General features: G+C 51.2%; 1 protein-coding gene and 1 long non-coding RNA gene across 5 annotated transcripts; one reads left to right on the top strand and one right to left on the bottom strand.

Annotated features, from left to right (window-relative positions):
• Nucleotides 1–5,095: 5,095 nt before the first annotated feature.
• On the bottom strand, nt 5,096–8,923 carry LOC101751623. Of its 2 annotated transcripts, XR_006933637.1 has the most exons (4): nt 8,740–8,923; nt 8,184–8,316; nt 6,948–7,293; nt 5,096–5,638 (listed from the first exon to the last, which is right to left on the bottom strand). It is a non-coding gene; the product is annotated as an uncharacterized LOC101751623 (long non-coding RNA). The 2 variants fall into 2 exon arrangements; XR_005844639.2 differs by lacking the exon at nt 5,096–5,638 and having other exon boundaries at nt 6,874–7,293.
• On the top strand, nt 7,663–14,466 carry SERPINH1 (serpin family H member 1). 3 transcript variants are annotated; one of them, NM_205291.2, is made up of 5 exons: nt 7,663–7,704; nt 10,481–11,094; nt 11,261–11,359; nt 11,747–11,979; nt 12,146–14,466. In NM_205291.2, the coding sequence occupies exons 2-5, from the start codon at nt 10,512–10,514 to the stop codon at nt 12,446–12,448; spliced, it is 1,218 nt and encodes a 405-aa protein (NP_990622.1). In that variant the 5' UTR covers nt 7,663–7,704; nt 10,481–10,511; the 3' UTR covers nt 12,449–14,466. The 3 variants fall into 3 exon arrangements, with proteins under 3 accessions (NP_990622.1, NP_001383901.1, XP_040521691.1); NM_001396972.1 differs by having other exon boundaries at nt 10,478–11,094; XM_040665757.2 differs by lacking the exon at nt 7,663–7,704 and adding an exon at nt 8,394–8,656 and having other exon boundaries at nt 10,478–11,094; nt 12,146–14,465.
• The last annotated feature ends 2,228 nt before the right edge of the window (nt 14,467–16,694 follow it).

The following is a 16,694-nucleotide window of genomic DNA, read 5'->3' as shown; positions in this document are numbered from 1 at the left end:
GTTGCTGCACTACAGGGGAGGGGAGGGCAATGTGGGGCTGTACTTTGACAGCTTCAGCCCAATTTGACGCTGAGGCAGAGAGCTCGAAGCCTTCCCATTCCTCCTTGAAAACAGGCAGTCAGGAGCAGCTGAGCAGGAGCTGTAACACTGCAGCAGATGGGTGCTGTCAATGGGGAAACTGAGGCCACAGCATCCCGAAGCACTGATCCCACCTGGCTCCTGTAGCTGAGAGGTGGCCCTGGTGTCTGTGGGGCTGATGCTGCTGAAAACTGAATCGCTTGCTTGCTTCTTTTTGGTTATTTTTCTTGTAGAAGGGAGGGATGAGGAGCACAAACAGCTGAAAAGGGAAAGGAAGTTCTGCTGGGAAATGGAAGAAGCTGCCCGGGGAGACGGGGGGGTCACCATCCCTGGAGGTGTTCAAGAAACATGCAGCTGTTGTACTGAGGGACATGGTTTCGTGTGGAAATACTGGTGGTTGGTGAATGGTTGGACTGGATGATTTTGGAAGTCCCTTCCAACCTTGCTGGTTCTGTGAGTCTATAGTTGGGCTTGGCTTGGCCCCAGATCAAAGCATGAGGCCTGATGGGTGCTCCCATGAAGGAAAACCCCCACCCTGAGCTGCAGCCACCTGCAAGGACCCCACTCCTATTCTTTCCTTTTATGCTTTTCCCCATTGCACAGGACTGGAGCCCAACCTGCTGCTACTGGACTTGCTTCGGGGCTGCCCCAATGCCTCCCTTTCCATCCCAGAGCACCAGAGGAATTTCCCACCCTCCTCAACGCGTTGGCAGGGGACCCTGTGGATTTTGAACTTTTCTGTAGAGCATTAAGCAGGGATTACAGAGCGGGATCAAGGGTGTCTCTCTCCTCTCTGCCCTGCAGCAAAGCAGCAGCTGGGGCCTCGCTGGCCTGTGTGTGCATCATGACATTCCTGCCATAATCATGGGTGCATGACCTCCTCCAGGGCAATCTGTTGTTTTTCTCTTCCTGGTTCTCCTCCACCACATTTACTGAAGGAGCTTTTGCTGACTGTTGCAAAGCAGAGGATGTGTGCATCCACAGGGCCAGAACTTGCACTTTTAGGGCATGTAAGCCCATCCCAACACCTCCCATAAGACCAAGGCAGCATCCCCTTGCTGCTGGGTGGCTGCATCCCACTGGTCCAGCTTCAGGGTTAACAGAAGCGAGCTTTGCTCACTGCTGTTACAAACCAGACAAGCCAGGGCACACATCCACGGGACTCTCAGCCTTTCAGCTTCACTGCCCTCCTTTGTGTGCTGTCTGTTCAGACAAAGCTGGTCCCTCCCAGCGCCAGCATAAATGGGAGCTGGGCATGGCTGCAAGCCAAAGAGGGGGGAATCATAGAAGGGCTGCAGTGCAACATCAGCCACGGCTGCTTCCAGGCTCCATCCAGATCCATGTGCCCTGGTTTGGGAGAGGTTTTGCTGATGAAATTGGGATACATGCAAGCTCCTCGACAGTCTCAGATCATTGGTCAGAGCACTGCTCTGGGAAAGTTTGAGAAGTGGTGTGGGGAGGGCTGAAGTGCTGTGGGAAGGTCTGAGCTGGTCCAGGAGGGATTCTTGAAGGCTGGGGCAGCTTCTCCATTCATTCCTGCTTCAAAAACAATGCCCAGGAGTGGGCAGGAGAAGCAGTGCAAAGGTGGAGGAGCGTCCACACTGCTGAATCACATACAGAGGTGATAATGCTGTCACCATGTCACACCGAGGGGACAGGGGATTTCAGGAATGAGCCACACATCAAGCAGTGCCCCATGCTTGCTGCATCCTCTACAGGGAAACAAGATGCACCTGGGTCGGGGCAATCCCAAACAGAAATACAGGCTGGGTGACAAGGGGATGGAGAGCCGGACCAAGGATGGTCAAGCACTTGGCCAAGCACTGGCACAGCTGCCCAGGGAAGTGGCAGAGTCACCATCCCTGCAGGTGTTCCAGAACCATGGAGATGTGGCACATGAGGGACATGGCCAGTAGGCACGGTGGGGGTGGGCTCAATCTTAGAGCTCTCTTCCAACCTGAGTGATTCTATGACAAAGCACTGCCTGGGACCTGCTTTAAAATGACCTCCTGTTGCCTCTCACCCAGCTCCGTGCTCCTAACTGTGGACAGCTTTATCCCCCAGCCCCATTACATCCAAGAGGTATCAGAAGGGACTCAGTGTCTCCTCTAGAAATGCTCATCCTTTCCAGCCTTGCTACAGACCATGCTTGCTCCTGGAAAGCAGAAATCCTTCACCGGCACTGTCTCATGGCAGCTTAGAAGATGCCAGACTCTAATATGGAAAAAGAAGGGTGAGTGTGTCCCAGGTCACCGCAGCCTACAAGAACAGTTAAACGTACAAAGCTGTGGGAGTTTATATCCTAAAAGCTCTGTCCAAACAGCAGGGTCTGGTTTCACTTGCTATTGTAGGACAGCAGCACTCCTGTGATATATCAGCGAGTGAATCAGTAACGCTGCCTTACAAAAGCCAGGCCAGCCAACCACAGCAGCGTTCAGCCATCTGCATTAGGGCTGCAGGGTGGGGGCAGGACTCCCAGCCCCTTCCCCAGGGACTGCAGTTCTGATGCAATAAATCCCCATCTTGTTTAGGCTCAGATCCCTACCACGAGATTCGTATTTGTACACTGGTTTTGTTACTGACTGTACCCAAGCACCTGAAAGAAGCATCTTCTGCAGCTCACCGGGATATAAACCAAGGATTTTGCACAGAACAGACACTTAGAGCTATGGGATGTGGCTTTTGTTCTTAAGTTATCCAAGACATCCAAACATTAGGATCATCTTTAAGGTCCCTTCCAACCCAAACCATTCTATGATCCCATGATTCGATTGCTCTGTATGATTTCTATTTGCTACGTGTGTATTATCATAGAATCAACAAGGTTGGAAAAGACCTCCAAGGTCATCCAGTCCAACCACCCACCCACCACCAATATTTCCCCACTAAACCACGTCCCTTAGTTCAACAACATTGGCCATACCTTCCAAGTCAGTGGACTAAAGTGTGTTTGGCCACTATACACATCCAATAGGCACATATGAAACGTGGGTAAATTCAGTGTCTGTGCATTGGCATTGGCATGGCATTGAGAATAACGACTCAACAGAACTGTTAGGACTTTAGGGTCAGAACTGTTGCAAAAAGTAACTGAAATATCACAGAATGGCTTGGGTTGGAAGGGACCTCAAGGATCATGAAGCTCCAACCCCCCCACCACACACAGGGCCACCAACCTCCACATTTCAGACCAGCCCAGGCTGCCCAGGGCCCCATCCAACCTGGCCTTCAACACCTCCACGGATGGACGGTGCATCCACAGCCTCAAGTCCCAGCTTACATTTCTATTCTTGTCCTACACTCACGGGAAGGAAGGGAATGCACGCTACTGCCAGCGATCACAGACTGCACCTACACAGTAGCAACGGTGCTGAGACATCACTGCAGCCCTCGGCAGATCCTAAAACGAAAGCTCTCCATCCCCAGGGGCACAACCACGCTGGAAATAGCTCTGCCCAAAGAAATCCACACGAGCCGGGCAGGCGGGGAGGAGCTGTGCCTTTTGGCAGCCGGGCCTTTCATTACGGAGCAGAGAAGACGGAAGAAGGCAACTCCCAGCATCGCTCCCCCTTCCCAATCCCTCCCATCCCACCGCCTTCGGATCTCCTACGTGGCACTGTGGGGGCAGGGAGAGCCTCTGAGTCCGGCTGCGCTCAGAAAGCACTCCAGGGCAGCAAAAATATCCCCTCGCCGTGCAGATCAGCCCCATTCCCACTGCTTTTGCCCTGGAAAATAGGATCCTGACTTGGATCTGGGGGGAATGTGCTCCTTTTCTGCACGTACACAGCCCTAAGTGTGGTTATCTGAGAGCAGTGCACCCAGGACTGTGTTGTATGGGGGGGACACATAAGCACTGCAGGGCAATCAATGATAGCATGAACAGGGGGGGAAGTAGGGGGGAAAATCAGGCAAAGGTTTGTGCTGGCTGCCTGTCCTCAGTCACAAAGAGCTATTTTTATTCAACTCCAAATTCCCCTTATGGAGGCAAGTCTGTTACAAGTACTCTGTCAAAGGAGTTTAATGCTTGAGAAGGATGAAAAGCTTTACAATTTATTTTAGATATTACTGGGAAAAAAAAAAAAAAAAAAAGACACCCTTACCCGGGAAATGATTAGACAGAAGGGTTTGAAGGTGGAGCAATCCAAAACCTGGCAGAGGAAAGCAGCTGCTGCTGGGGCCTGTCCTGTTTAATATCTTTATTGATGACCTGGATGAGGGCATTGAGTGCACCCTCAGTAAGTTTGCAGATGACACCAAGCTGGCTGCAAGTGTTGATCTGCCTGAGGGTAGCGAGGCCCTACAGAGGGATCTGGATAGGCTGGATAGCTGGGCTGAAGCCAATGGGATGGGATTCAACAAGACCAAATGCCGGGTCCTGCACTTTGGCCACAATAACCCCAGGCAACACTACAGGCTTGGGGCAGAGTGGCTGGAAGACTGTGCAGAGGAAATGGAGCTGGGGGTGTTGATTGACGCTAGACTGAACATGAGCCAGCAGTGTGCCCAGGTGGCCAAGAAGGCCAATGGCATCCTGGCTTGTATCAGAAATAGTGTGGTCAGCAGGAACAGGGAAGTAATTGTCCCCCTGTACTCAGCACTGGTGAGGCCGCACCTCGAGTACTGTGTCCAGTTTTGGGCCCCTCACTGTAAGAAAGACATCGAGGCCCTGGAGCGCGTCCAGAGGAGGGCAACACAGCTGGTGAGGGGTCTGGAGCACAGGCCTTATGAGGAGTGGCTGAAGGAGCTGGGATTGCTCAGTGTAGAGAAGAGGAGGCGCAGGGGAGACCTTATTGCTGTCTATAACCACCTGAAGGGAGGTTGTAGTGAGCTGGGAGTCAGCCTCTTCTCTCGTGTGACAGTGATAGGACTAGAGGGAATGGCTTCAAGCTGCGCCAGGGAAGATTCAGGCTGGACGTTAGGAAATACTACTTCTCTGAAAGGGTGGTCCGGCACTGGAATGGGCTGCCCAGAGAGGTGGTGGAGTCACCGACCCTGGAGGTGTTCAAAGAGCGTTTGGATGTTGTGTTAAGGGACATGGATTAGTGAGAACCATTGGTGATGGGTGAATGGTTGGACTGGATGATCCTGTGGGTCTTTTCCAACCTTAGCGATTCTATGATTCTATGATCCTGGTTTCTCAGCTGGTACAGATCAGCACCACTTCACCTGTGGATTGATTGATTGCAACCAGCGAGTTCTTTTCTTTCACTCCATAGCAATACAGCTGATCCACACCCAAGAATTCAAATCCCAGTCAAAGAAAGCTGATCCAAGTGTCTACTGGTGTGCAACAACGTGATGCTCAAGGTGTTGCAGAACCCTCTCTCCCCTGGATCCCTCCCAGAAGGAAGCCAACCTCCAAGCATCACCACCACGAGGTCATTATCATCGGATTGTTAAGGTTGGAAAAGACCTCCAAGATCCTTGAGTCCAACCCCAACCCATCCCACTGACCATGTTCCTAAACCCTGTGCTAAGGTACCTGCCTGGATGCCCAATGCCCAGGGAAGCCGCCAGCTGGACATGCTGTTTGTTCAGGTATTTCTGCACACACACGTTGCTGAAAAATAAATAAAACCATCACATAAAGCCAGAAATGACTTCCAGCTTGACGCCCAAAAGGTCACCCGGTGAGTGGGACCTTTGGCACTTTTCCCCTAGAACAGATCTTGTGCAAATAACACCACGTGGATCCATTCAGCCGTGCTAAAGGCTGTTGGGAAGGGCCTTCTCTCAGCCAGAAGCAAACAGTTGGTGAGCAGAACAAACCCTGTGGTTAAGTTATTGTTGCTGCAAAGCATGTTGTGAGCAGCACTGTCACAGCTGGGGGAAAAGCTTGTACAAGGGGGGGCTCTTGGTGCTGCATTCTGGAATTGGTGGAGTGATGCCATGTGCTGATTGCAGCTCGAGGTGCTTGCAGAACAGAGCCACAGGAGTAGACTGGAGGCTGTTTTCTACAAGAGGTAGCAACACGCTGAGACCTCTGTCTCCTGAGGGCAATTTGCAGAGCCAAACCCAGCATTATGGCAGGGAAACTCTTCATGCAGAGGGCGGTGAGAGGCCACAGCACTGCTGCTCGGAGGTGTGGGTGCCCCATCCCTGGAGGTGCCTGCAGCTGTGGATGGGCACCTGTTGGCCATGCCCATGGAGGGATGGGGTTGGGTGGCCTTTAAGGTCCCTTGCAACCCAAACCAGACCGTTATTCTGTGATTCTATGGTCTATGATTAGAAGCATAGAGAGCCACAGACCTCAGCTACGCAACACGGTGATGCAGCATCCTCCTGCTGATGTGGTACTTACCAACGAGCATGCTGTTTGATTACTACATGGTACCACTGGAACAGGCTGCCCAAGGAGGCTGTGGATGCCCCATCCCTGCAGGCATTCAAGGCCAGGCTGGATGTGGCTCTGGGCAGCCTGGGCTGCTGGTTGGTGACCCTGCACACAGCAGGGGGTTGGAACTGGATGAGCACTGTGGTCCTTTTCAACCCAGGCCATTCTATGGTACTATGATACCCAGAATATCACTGTGTCCCTGTGGGGCTGCCAGGTTGCCATGAAAAAAAAAACATCCCACACTGGCTTAAGAATGAGACAAGGGGTGAAAGCAAGTGGAGTTCAACACTCGTGACTCAGCACAGAAACTTCTCCAGTGCACATTCCTCACTGCAGGAGCTCTCCACCAGCCTGACAACGGCTGTCCACAGTTTAACTCTTTCCATATTGTTTTGGGGCTGTGAATATTTGCTGCTGTAACACACCAACCGAAGACGAACCCTTTCCAAACTGCAGAATTATGGCTGGGAATGAGGACGTTGACATCATGTTTATGTTATAATGAAGAAGAGACACAAAGCAACCTGCTAACCTGTGGGGCAGATGAGGTCTGGAAGCGTGGGAGATGCCACAGGTAGTGGGGTTCAGCCCTGCTGCTGGGGAAAAGGGGGGAGAGGGGATTAATGCAGGTGGGGAGATGGATGGAGAAGCAGTGTCTGTGGGATACAGTACGATAAGGAAAATTGGGATATAGAGAAACCTGCAGATTGGCCATCGGGGCCCTCCGGAGCACGTGCAGGTCTCCATGGAGACATTTCAGAAGGCAAGATGTGGCTTGAAAGTGAAGTTAGATGTTAAACCTCTGTTGCCTGTGGTCACAGCTGGTCCATCGTGCAGAGCCTGTTGCAGCAGCCCGAAATGCCACGGAGCCTGACACCCTGCAAAAAGAGCAGTGACACTCTGCACAAAGAGCAACGACGTGCTGCACCCAAGCAATAACACCCTGCACCTCCTCATGCACCACCATGCACGGGGGGCACCAAATAAGCCGTTCCAAAGCCCCATATCAATGCAGGAGCCCCGGTAGGGCTCAGGCTCACTCCCTGCCCCCAGACCCCCCCTTTCCAGCCGCCCGCTCCCTGCCATTGGTGGGAAGCTGGGAGAGTTTATTCGGATCCTCCCCTTCCTCTCTCCCTCCCCAGGCTGGATTTTTTTTTTTTTTTTTTTTTTTTTTTTTTTGAGAGGTTTTTCCCAACTTCCAGAAGTTTCTTGCCGGCCCCTTATATACCCCCTCCTCTGGACCGGGAGGTGCACAGGGAACTGAGCCCCGATCCTGCACTGCTCCGGAGGTAAAAGGAGGGGGGAGAGCCCCGAGGCACCCCCACTGCAAAGGGAGGGGGATGCAGGTTATGTTTTGGGGGCTGCCTGCTGCTGGCCGGCCCCATAGGGCTGGGGTATGGGGGGGTATGGGAGGGTGGGTGAGGAGGGGGGTGAGGGCTTGCATGGAGGTGGGTTGGGGGGGGGGGGGCGGGTAATGGGTGGATTTTGGGGATGGGGTGCCCCATAAGCTGTTTTGCCCAGCTGTGCTTAAGGGAAGACGTTACAAGATCCCCCCCCCCCCCACTTTCGCTAGAGGTGGTTGCAGTGTCGTTGAGCCCAGGAGAAGCTTTTTTTTGTGGGGGGGAGAAGAAGGGAATTATGGAAGTGCCGACTTGGTGTGAGGCTGGAGAAAGCCAGCAGCTCCTGCTCAGCCTTGGGGACCTTGGGGACCGGCGCTCAGCACAAGACTACTAACCCTGTCCCTCTGCCTGCCTTAACAAAGCCTCACCTCCTTCTGATGGCATGGAAATAAAGGCATTTGCTCCAAAGTCCTGGTCCTGGCCGGTCCCTGAGAGCCCCGCTGAGTGATGTGGGATGCCACGCTGGCACAGGGCGTCCCCTCGTAGGGCTGGGCTGGAGGGCTGCAAGAGAGGATGCAGTCTGTTGCACATTCCAGCACTGGTATCTGGACCCATTTCCACCCTGGGTTATCGATTCACCCATCATCTCAATCCTAAGTGAAGAACAGGAGGAATTTCTCCATCTCTCTGCTGTGGGCTGCATCGCTCATCGCAGCCCAATGCCCCGGGCTGATTTTTCTTTTTTTTTTTTTGGCCATTTTCTGAAGGAATGAAGCATTTTTTAGGCTGAGGATGTGAGCAGTGTGGGCAGCGGGTTGCTAGCAAGAGAACTACTCCCTGTATCTGTTTTCTTTCAGAACGAACAAGGCAAACGTTGACCTCACTATGAAACAGTTTCAAGGTATCTTTAGAAAGGAAAGGGTGGAGGAAAAAAAAAAAGCAAAGACCTTCCAATTCTAAATGCCCACCCAACGTTGTGCGCACCTCCAAGTGTGTTAAGAGCAGTGCTGAGCCCTCGGCTCAAACTGTGGCTTCGGGGCAGCGCTTCCCTCCAACAGAAGGCTTGCTCCCAAAAGGGCTTTAGGATATAAATTGCTACGTAACTCCCATGCTGGCAATGGGTTCCTGGCAATGGGTTCCCGGTGCAACTGCGCACTCTCTTTGCTTCGGGCTATGTGTGTGCGTGCTTCCTTCCATATGTAATCCCAGCGGGCCCTTCGCTTCCTGCTGGCTTTGCTTTAACCCTGAAACAGCCATGCTCTCATCCCTGTGTGCACTGGGATGGCCCCAAGCAGGGTGTGAGGACAGGACCGATTGATGCGGCCCCATGGTAGCCCTGTGTGTGATGCAGCGTGCTGGGAAAGCTGGCTTTGGGTGCATAGTAGGGATTTAAGGGGTGGGAATGTGCCATCAGCAAGCTTGGCTGTGAGCACTGTGAAACTAGCCAGGAGGAAAGGTCCAGATAGAGATGGGGTGTAAGCAGATGGTTTCTCATTGCAAATATATTTTGCTGCCCACTCAGCAGAGAGGGAGGCCAAACAACCCACTGGAGGATGCATTCATTTGGAGCTGGTGTTCCAGTGAGCTTTCAGGCCCAGCATTTAGGATTGGTCAGGCTGGCTGAGGATGTGTGTATGTGTGTTAGCTTGGACCTCAATGGGGATGTGCATGCTTATGTTGAGATGCATCTATCTAATGCACATACGTGCTAAGAAGGAGGAAAGGGGAGTTCAGCAGCTTGTTCTGTTGCCTTATTCCCTGGCAGAGCTGCACAGCCAGCCTTGGATCTGTTGGTCAGGCACTGGCACAACTGCACGGGGGGAGGAGAGGTGTTCACCATCCCCAGAGGTGTTTCAGAACCATGGGGATGTGGCAGTGAGGGACATGGTCAGTGGGCATGGTGGGGGTGCACTGGATTAGATGATCATAGCAGTCTTTTCCAACCTTAAGGATTGTGTGATTCTCAGAGGCCCCATCTTTGTGGGAAGCTCACGTGCTCCATCTAGTGCCTAAAAAGCTGAGCACTGCGTTCTATGGGGGTCCCCATGGAGGACAACCCCTGCCACACGAGCCCTGGGATGGGCTGGCACTGTGCTACGTGGCACTTGGGCAGCAGAAACATCCCACTTCTAGCTATTCCTGACCAGTGCAGAGGTTTAATCTGCTGCTGTGGGGGCAGAAATAGCGGTTGATCCCACCCCCCCCCCCCCACACCCTTCCTTAAGTTATTGACTGTACATAGAAAGAGAAGTCATGGTCTGAGGTTCCACCAGAGGAGGTTCGAGTTGGGATATCAGGGAAAATTCTTTCTCTGAAAGAGTGGTCAAGTGTTGGCACAGGCTGTCCAGGGACTGGGGGAGTCGCCATCACTGGAGGTGTTCCAAAGGCGTGGGGATGTGGCACTGGGGGATGTGGTCAGTGGGCATGGTAGGATGGGTGATCTTGGAGGTCTTCTCCAAACTTTGTGACTCTACATGAACATAATACAGTAAAAACAGGTTAGAAAGGAAGCTTCCGTTCACAAATGCTCAGGTCCTGCATTTTGGATACAGCCTGGTCTCTTGCTTGAGGGAGGGCCCAGTGTGGACTTGGGATCATTGCACCACAAGCAAAGCAGATGCTCCTAGAGCTTAAGTGTGGATTTCACCGGATGAGGCCCCAGGGTCTCTTAGTGCTCCAGGAACGGCTTGGGACACACTAATGGTGAACCCTTCCTGCCCAGCAGGTCCCCAGACGAGTTGGGTGCTGCCAAAACCATGCAGATTTTTCTGGTCCTCGCTCTCTGCGGCCTTGCAGCAGCCGTGCCCTCGGAGGACAGGAAGCTGAGCGACAAGGCAACAACGTTGGCCGACCGCAGCACAACGTTGGCCTTCAACCTCTACCATGCCATGGCCAAAGACAAGAACATGGAGAACATCCTGCTGTCTCCCGTGGTCGTGGCTTCTTCCCTGGGCCTCGTGTCCCTTGGGGGCAAGGCTACAACTGCCTCCCAAGCCAAGGCCGTGCTCAGCGCAGACAAGCTGAATGATGACTATGTGCACAGCGGGCTGTCGGAGCTCCTCAATGAGGTGAGCAACAGCACAGCCCGTAATGTTACCTGGAAGATCGGCAACCGCTTGTATGGCCCTGCCTCCATCAACTTTGCCGATGACTTCGTGAAGAACAGCAAGAAACACTACAACTATGAGCACTCCAAGATCAACTTTCGGGACAAGAGGAGCGCCCTGAAATCCATCAACGAGTGGGCAGCCCAGACCACAGATGGGAAACTCCCAGAAGTCACAAAGGATGTTGAGAAAACTGATGGAGCCCTTATTGTCAACGCCATGTTCTTCAAGCGTAAGTGCTGCCTTCAATTCTTGCTACAGGTGACCCCAAGCCCATCTTAAGCCCATATATAGCAGCCTAAACCAACCTTGGGTCCACCGGAAGCATATGGTTTTTCAGAGCATGATATTTTTCTGCTGCTCCCTTTTCTCAAATGCTGAATATCTCTTTCCTGCAGCTCACTGGGATGAGAAGTTCCATCATAAGATGGTGGATAACCGTGGCTTCATGGTGACCCGCTCCTACACGGTGGGCGTTCCAATGATGCATCGTACAGGTAAGTTGCAAACCTGCCCCATGCCCCAAGACCAGCTGAAATTAGCTTGCTGCTGCTCAGTTTTCCACTAACTGCTTCCAAGATAACTTTGCTTCATAAGCAACGAGTGAGACAGAACAAAGCATGGCATGCTTGCTCTGCTGATTCAGTCTCTGTTGGCAGGGAGAATCCAGACTTGCTGTTAGGAATAAACTAGCTCATGACGTGAATGAGAACCACAGTTATGAGTTGTTGCCAACTCCAATGAAGACGGGCCAGTTCCCAAAATGGCACTGAGGCTTTCTTCCCTCAGTGTCAGGGGAGCCCAGGGTGAACTGGCAAAACGTTTGTGGCTATTTGCCCATGCTCTACATCTCACCATTTCCTATCTCTGATTCTGACTTCAAGGTCTCTACAATTACTATGATGATGAGGCAGAGAAGCTTCAGGTGGTAGAAATGCCACTGGCTCATAAGCTCTCCAGCATGATCTTTATCATGCCAAACCACGTGGAGCCTCTGGAGAGGGTTGAGAAACTGCTGAACAGGGAACAGCTAAAGACCTGGGCCAGCAAGATGAAGAAGAGATCTGTGGCCATCTCACTGCCTAAGGTCGTCCTGGAAGTCAGCCATGACCTTCAGGTAAAGGAGGTGCTTGAATAAAGCGGTTATGCCTTGCAGCTATTTGGGGTGGGAGAGAGAATAAAGGGATTGCCTAGGCTAGACCTTTTTTGCAGTGCTTAGTCTGGCAGTGGGTGGAACACATTGTGTCGTTTGGGAAGGTTGCTGACCTCTGTTCTCTTCCTAGAAACACTTGGCTGATCTGGGCCTGACGGAAGCCATTGACAAAACCAAGGCTGACCTGTCAAAGATCTCTGGCAAGAAAGATCTTTACTTATCCAACGTCTTCCATGCCGCTGCTCTTGAATGGGACACAGATGGGAACCCCTATGATGCTGACATCTACGGCCGAGAGGAGATGAGGAACCCCAAGCTCTTCTACGCTGACCACCCCTTCATCTTCATGATCAAGGACAGCAAAACCAACTCCATTCTCTTCATTGGCAGGCTCGTCAGGCCCAAAGGAGACAAGATGCGTGATGAGTTGTAGTTTTTTCCCAGAGCTTGTTTTGGTTTGCGTGTTTTTTAGGGGGGGATTTCAAAAAAGGGGAAACACTATTTTGTATCCTTCTCGAACTATGGGTGCTATTCAGACCAGGGTGCATTGTGATGAGAAACCAGCATACACTTTACCTCACCCCCAGAATACTCCGTTGCACAAACCCACCTCCAGAGGACAGGGGAGCCTGGCACAGTAAGTCACCACGAGTGGACAGGAACTGGCATGCGTTGTCTCAGCACTTCAGTTGAGATGTTTGGGCTGACGCCTGGTTCCTCCCTGCACCAGCTTAAGTACCTTGCTACTACCAGCAGCCCTGCAAAGGCACGAGCCCTCCACCTTTCCATCTCTAATGCTTCTGCACATTTAGTTCTGCCTGCATTTTCCTTGCTTTGGTGCTGTGGAGTACCATGCTAAAGCTGCTCTGGTTCCTCTGCAGTTGTTTCTTGCTTGTGGCAGAAGGCAAAAGTACACTTAACTCAAGTGGTACAAAACAGAACAACCAGGGCTGATTCTGTGCTTCAGCCCCAGGTGTACCACTGGGAGCAGAACAGGACTCTGACAACAAGCAGAAGCTGAAATCCTATGCTCTTGTGCCTTTCTGTCCTGCCTAACCCTGCTCTGGATGGCTGATAGATGCTTCACCATCACCAAGTCTTCAGCTCCTTAGCTAGAATACTGCAAAGCCAGGTGCAGCCTTGGTTTGTATTCTGCAGAAGTAGGTGGCTTTGGGATGTCAGCAGAGGCCGAAGAGACAGGCTTCTAGGAAGAGACACCTGTGGAATTATTTAAGTGGCTCTCAGAATTATGAGGAGACTTTTGGGCCAACAACTCCAATTAAGCCAGGCAAATGGAGAAATTTCTGGTGCTCCTGCATCAGCACACAGGACTGTGAAAGAGTTTACACTGTGAAGGTTCCCCTAGTTACAAGCAGGGCTGGTACTCATCAGCTCCTGTACCAGACCAAAGGGACTCCTCTGCTGGCCTCTAGCATGGAGGTGCACCAAGGCTCACTTCCACTTGCATCAGTACAAAGCTTTAGAGCTTCCCTTACCTGACTTCCTAATATCCCTTTTCTGCAGCTCCTCTCCTCTTTAGCTCCCTGTTGGCTGACCTGGATAAAGGCACACTGAAAAACAAATGTATTTATAATTATATACGTATTTATGTCTGATAATTACCAAGTTTCATAGCCTAAACTTGGAGGTTTTTCCCATCTTCCTCAGATTAAAAGACATTGTCAGGTTAATCCTACTTAAAAGAACTGATGCAACCCCAAGAGCATTGAAGCATGTGTCAGATAAGCCTTGCTATGCACTGAGACGTACTGCAAAGCAAGACATGACAAGACTATTGAAATAAGGAATCTGGGTGTCATGTTAGCAGCAGTTACTTGGAACCAGCAGGGACAGTGTGACTGCATTGCTTTTCTTTGTATTTTCCTGCCAATGCATTTGCTGTCATACAAGCCCAATACTGCATTTTTTTCAGAACATCCATGTGACTGTTTCCACTTATTTATTAACAGCTAAGTTGTTACCTCTTGCATCTTACCAGACATCTCATACAGCAAAAAAATCCAACTCTAGGTTTAACCTGACTGTGTCTTCTCCAGATTTGCAAGTTAGGCAGTCGCAGAAAAGCAGGTCTGCCCTAACTGCCATCCAAGCCAGCCACACAGGGAGGGCTTGCCCTCAGCTCCTTCCTAGTTTGTATTCCTGGGTGCTTTCCTGAATGTTGGGCAGAGGAGGGAACCCACAAGGCTGTACCCAAATGCAGAGGAAGCCTCAAACCCAGCGTGTATGCTACACAACCTGATGAATCAGCGCACTGAAACCCACATGCTGTACCATGTTATGGAAGATGGGGTGGGGGGGGAGAGGGAAGAGAAGGGGAGGGCAAGGCAACAGATAGTGTAACTTGCATCATGTGGATGCAGTTGTCCTATGGCTTTTATTGTCCTTGTACCACACGTTGTGTAATTTTGAAATAAAACTTTTTCAGTGAACCTCTGGGCAGCCACACTGACCTGCAGGGCTTGGCAGGAGACAAAACACTATGTTTAAAAAAAGAGCTTACAGACATTTCCTGCCATTATTAAATCTAGCATGCCTTAATATGGAATTTATAGACCAATGCTACCCATACACATGTCAATTCCCATGACATCTGTGTCATGGGAAAGGAGCTCTATTACTAAGCATGCAAACTTGCAAGTGTCCAGCATCTTTAAGGCTGCACAGACAGGAGGACCTACTGCCCTCCCCTGCTGTGACATTCAACTGGGCAGCAATCAGATCTATGAGACAGCCTCACTGACTGCTCAACTCAAAACTTCTCTGGCTGGGATCCAGTCAAAGGAAGCAGGAAGAAAAAAAAAAGCAAGAACCTGCAGCTTCAGTCAACACAAAGCTAGGTCTTAGAAAATCTGGCAAGGTCACACTGCTGGCCTGTGTTCTTCCACTGCTGGAAAGGGATTAACATGCTGGCTATCTAAGCAACCATCTGCCACTCAGCCATAAGCAAAGAGAGCTGCATATATCTCCACCAATACAGCACGTCTTGGACAGACAGGTGCATACACCCACGTGCAAATCCCCAGAGATTGAAAAAGGATGAGGTGCTTGCTGGATCATAGCCTTTTTTACTACAGAAAACTGCAGCACCCACTCCCAGCACCAATCTTGGCAGTCCTACAACGCCATCAATCTACAACAGCATCACTGCAAGCAAGTTCAAAGCTATTTCAGATCTTCCAGAGCTCCTGAGCCTTTCTTACTCCCAGATCATCTTGTTACAAACATGTTTTTTATTGTTGAAAGGACTGCACACCAGAAACTGTAACACTGAACTAGTAAAGCTTTCCACCCTAAGACGTGAAGGAACCTGAAATGACTCATTCTCTGGGACCCTGAGACAGCACAGCTGTTTCTACCAAACCTACCCAGCATCCCAGGCAGCACTCTGCCAGGCCAACTTTCCAGGAGCCTTGTCAGAGATGCCAGGAACAGGAAGGCTGCGGCTGATGCTTACATTGCCAGACAGACCAGTTTCTGATGCTGTCTGTTTGAAATTCCAGTCCTTAAGTTGCCTGCCTAGTTCCTGCAGAGAATCCTAGAATGGCTTGGGTTGGAAGGAACCTTAAAGCCCTCTGCCGTGGGCTGGCTGCCCCCATATCAGGCTGCTCAGGCTCCCATTCAGCCTGGCCCTGAACTCCTTCAGGAATGGTGAATCCACAGGATGCTCTGACCAGTTGGGGCCAGTGCCTCACCATTCCCTAAGAAAAGAATTTCCACCTAGCATCTAACTTAGATTTCCCCTCTTTGTTTAAAGCCCTCTACCCTTGTTGTATCCCTACCAGATCATGCAAAAAGTCAGTTTCCATACCATTTGAAAGCTCCCCTCAAGTACTGAAAGGCTACAAGGATGTCTCCCCAGCCTTTCCTTCTCCAGGCTGAACATCCCCAGCTCTCTCAGCCGGTCTCCAGAGAGCTGCTTCATCCCCTGAGCATCCCCGTGCCCTCCTCTGGACCCACAACCCCACGTCCCTCCTGTGCTGGAGGCCTCAGGTCTAAACACAGTGCTCCAGACAGAGCCTCATGAGGGCACACAAAGGGGGACATTCCCTTCCCTGCCCCCTCTGTTGGCGCAGCCCAGGGGACTGCTGGCCTTCCAGGCTGTGAGTGCTCACTGCTGGCTCATATCCTGCTTTTCATCCATCAGGAGCTCCATGTCCTTCTCTGTAGGGCTGCTCTCTGCGAGTTCTTCTCCCATTTGTTCTTATCTGGAACTGCCCTGACCCAAATGCAATAGAAAATGGGAAACTGGATGTAAAGGCACTCTTCCTAAGGAAAAAAAAATTGCAGGTTTGTAGAATTTCAGTTAATGAAACAAATGAGTTCCAAATGGCTCAAAGTGCAAACAAAAAGCTCGTGAACATCGCTGTCTCTTGTGATACGCACAACAGTGTCTTCCTGTAACAACATTAGACTTCAAGAATATCAGGCTGAAAGTTAACCAAGTGCTCATCCTGACTCCTCCAGCCACAGGGCTTGCACCAGACCACAGCAGGCAAGAACAGCACCAACACTCTGCATACAGCAATGGAACAGTCTACCAGTAGGCACTCTGATGGCAAAAATAGCCTTAAAATCGAATTCCCAACTTAAGGATCTACCTATGCAACCCTACAGCTCATTAAAGCCAGTTTGCAATACAGGAACAAATTAAGAGACTG

This window comes from Gallus gallus, chromosome 1 (assembly GCF_016699485.2).
Source record: "Gallus gallus isolate bGalGal1 chromosome 1, bGalGal1.mat.broiler.GRCg7b, whole genome shotgun sequence".
NCBI lineage: Eukaryota > Metazoa > Chordata > Aves > Galliformes > Phasianidae > Gallus > Gallus gallus.
Note: the sequence above shows the minus strand (reverse complement) of the source record. Positions and strands in the feature narration are given on the sequence as shown.

Coding starts and splice junctions, on each gene's coding strand:
- SERPINH1 (NM_205291.2), top strand. CDS start 10,512: ATGCAGATTTTTCTGGTCCTCGCTCTCTGCGGCCTTGCAGCAGCCGTG. Junction 11,360..11,746: donor TCCAATGATGCATCGTACAG/GTAAGTTGCAAA, acceptor TCTGACTTCAAG/GTCTCTACAATTACTATGAT. Junction 11,980..12,145: donor AAGTCAGCCATGACCTTCAG/GTAAAGGAGGTG, acceptor TTCTCTTCCTAG/AAACACTTGGCTGATCTGGG.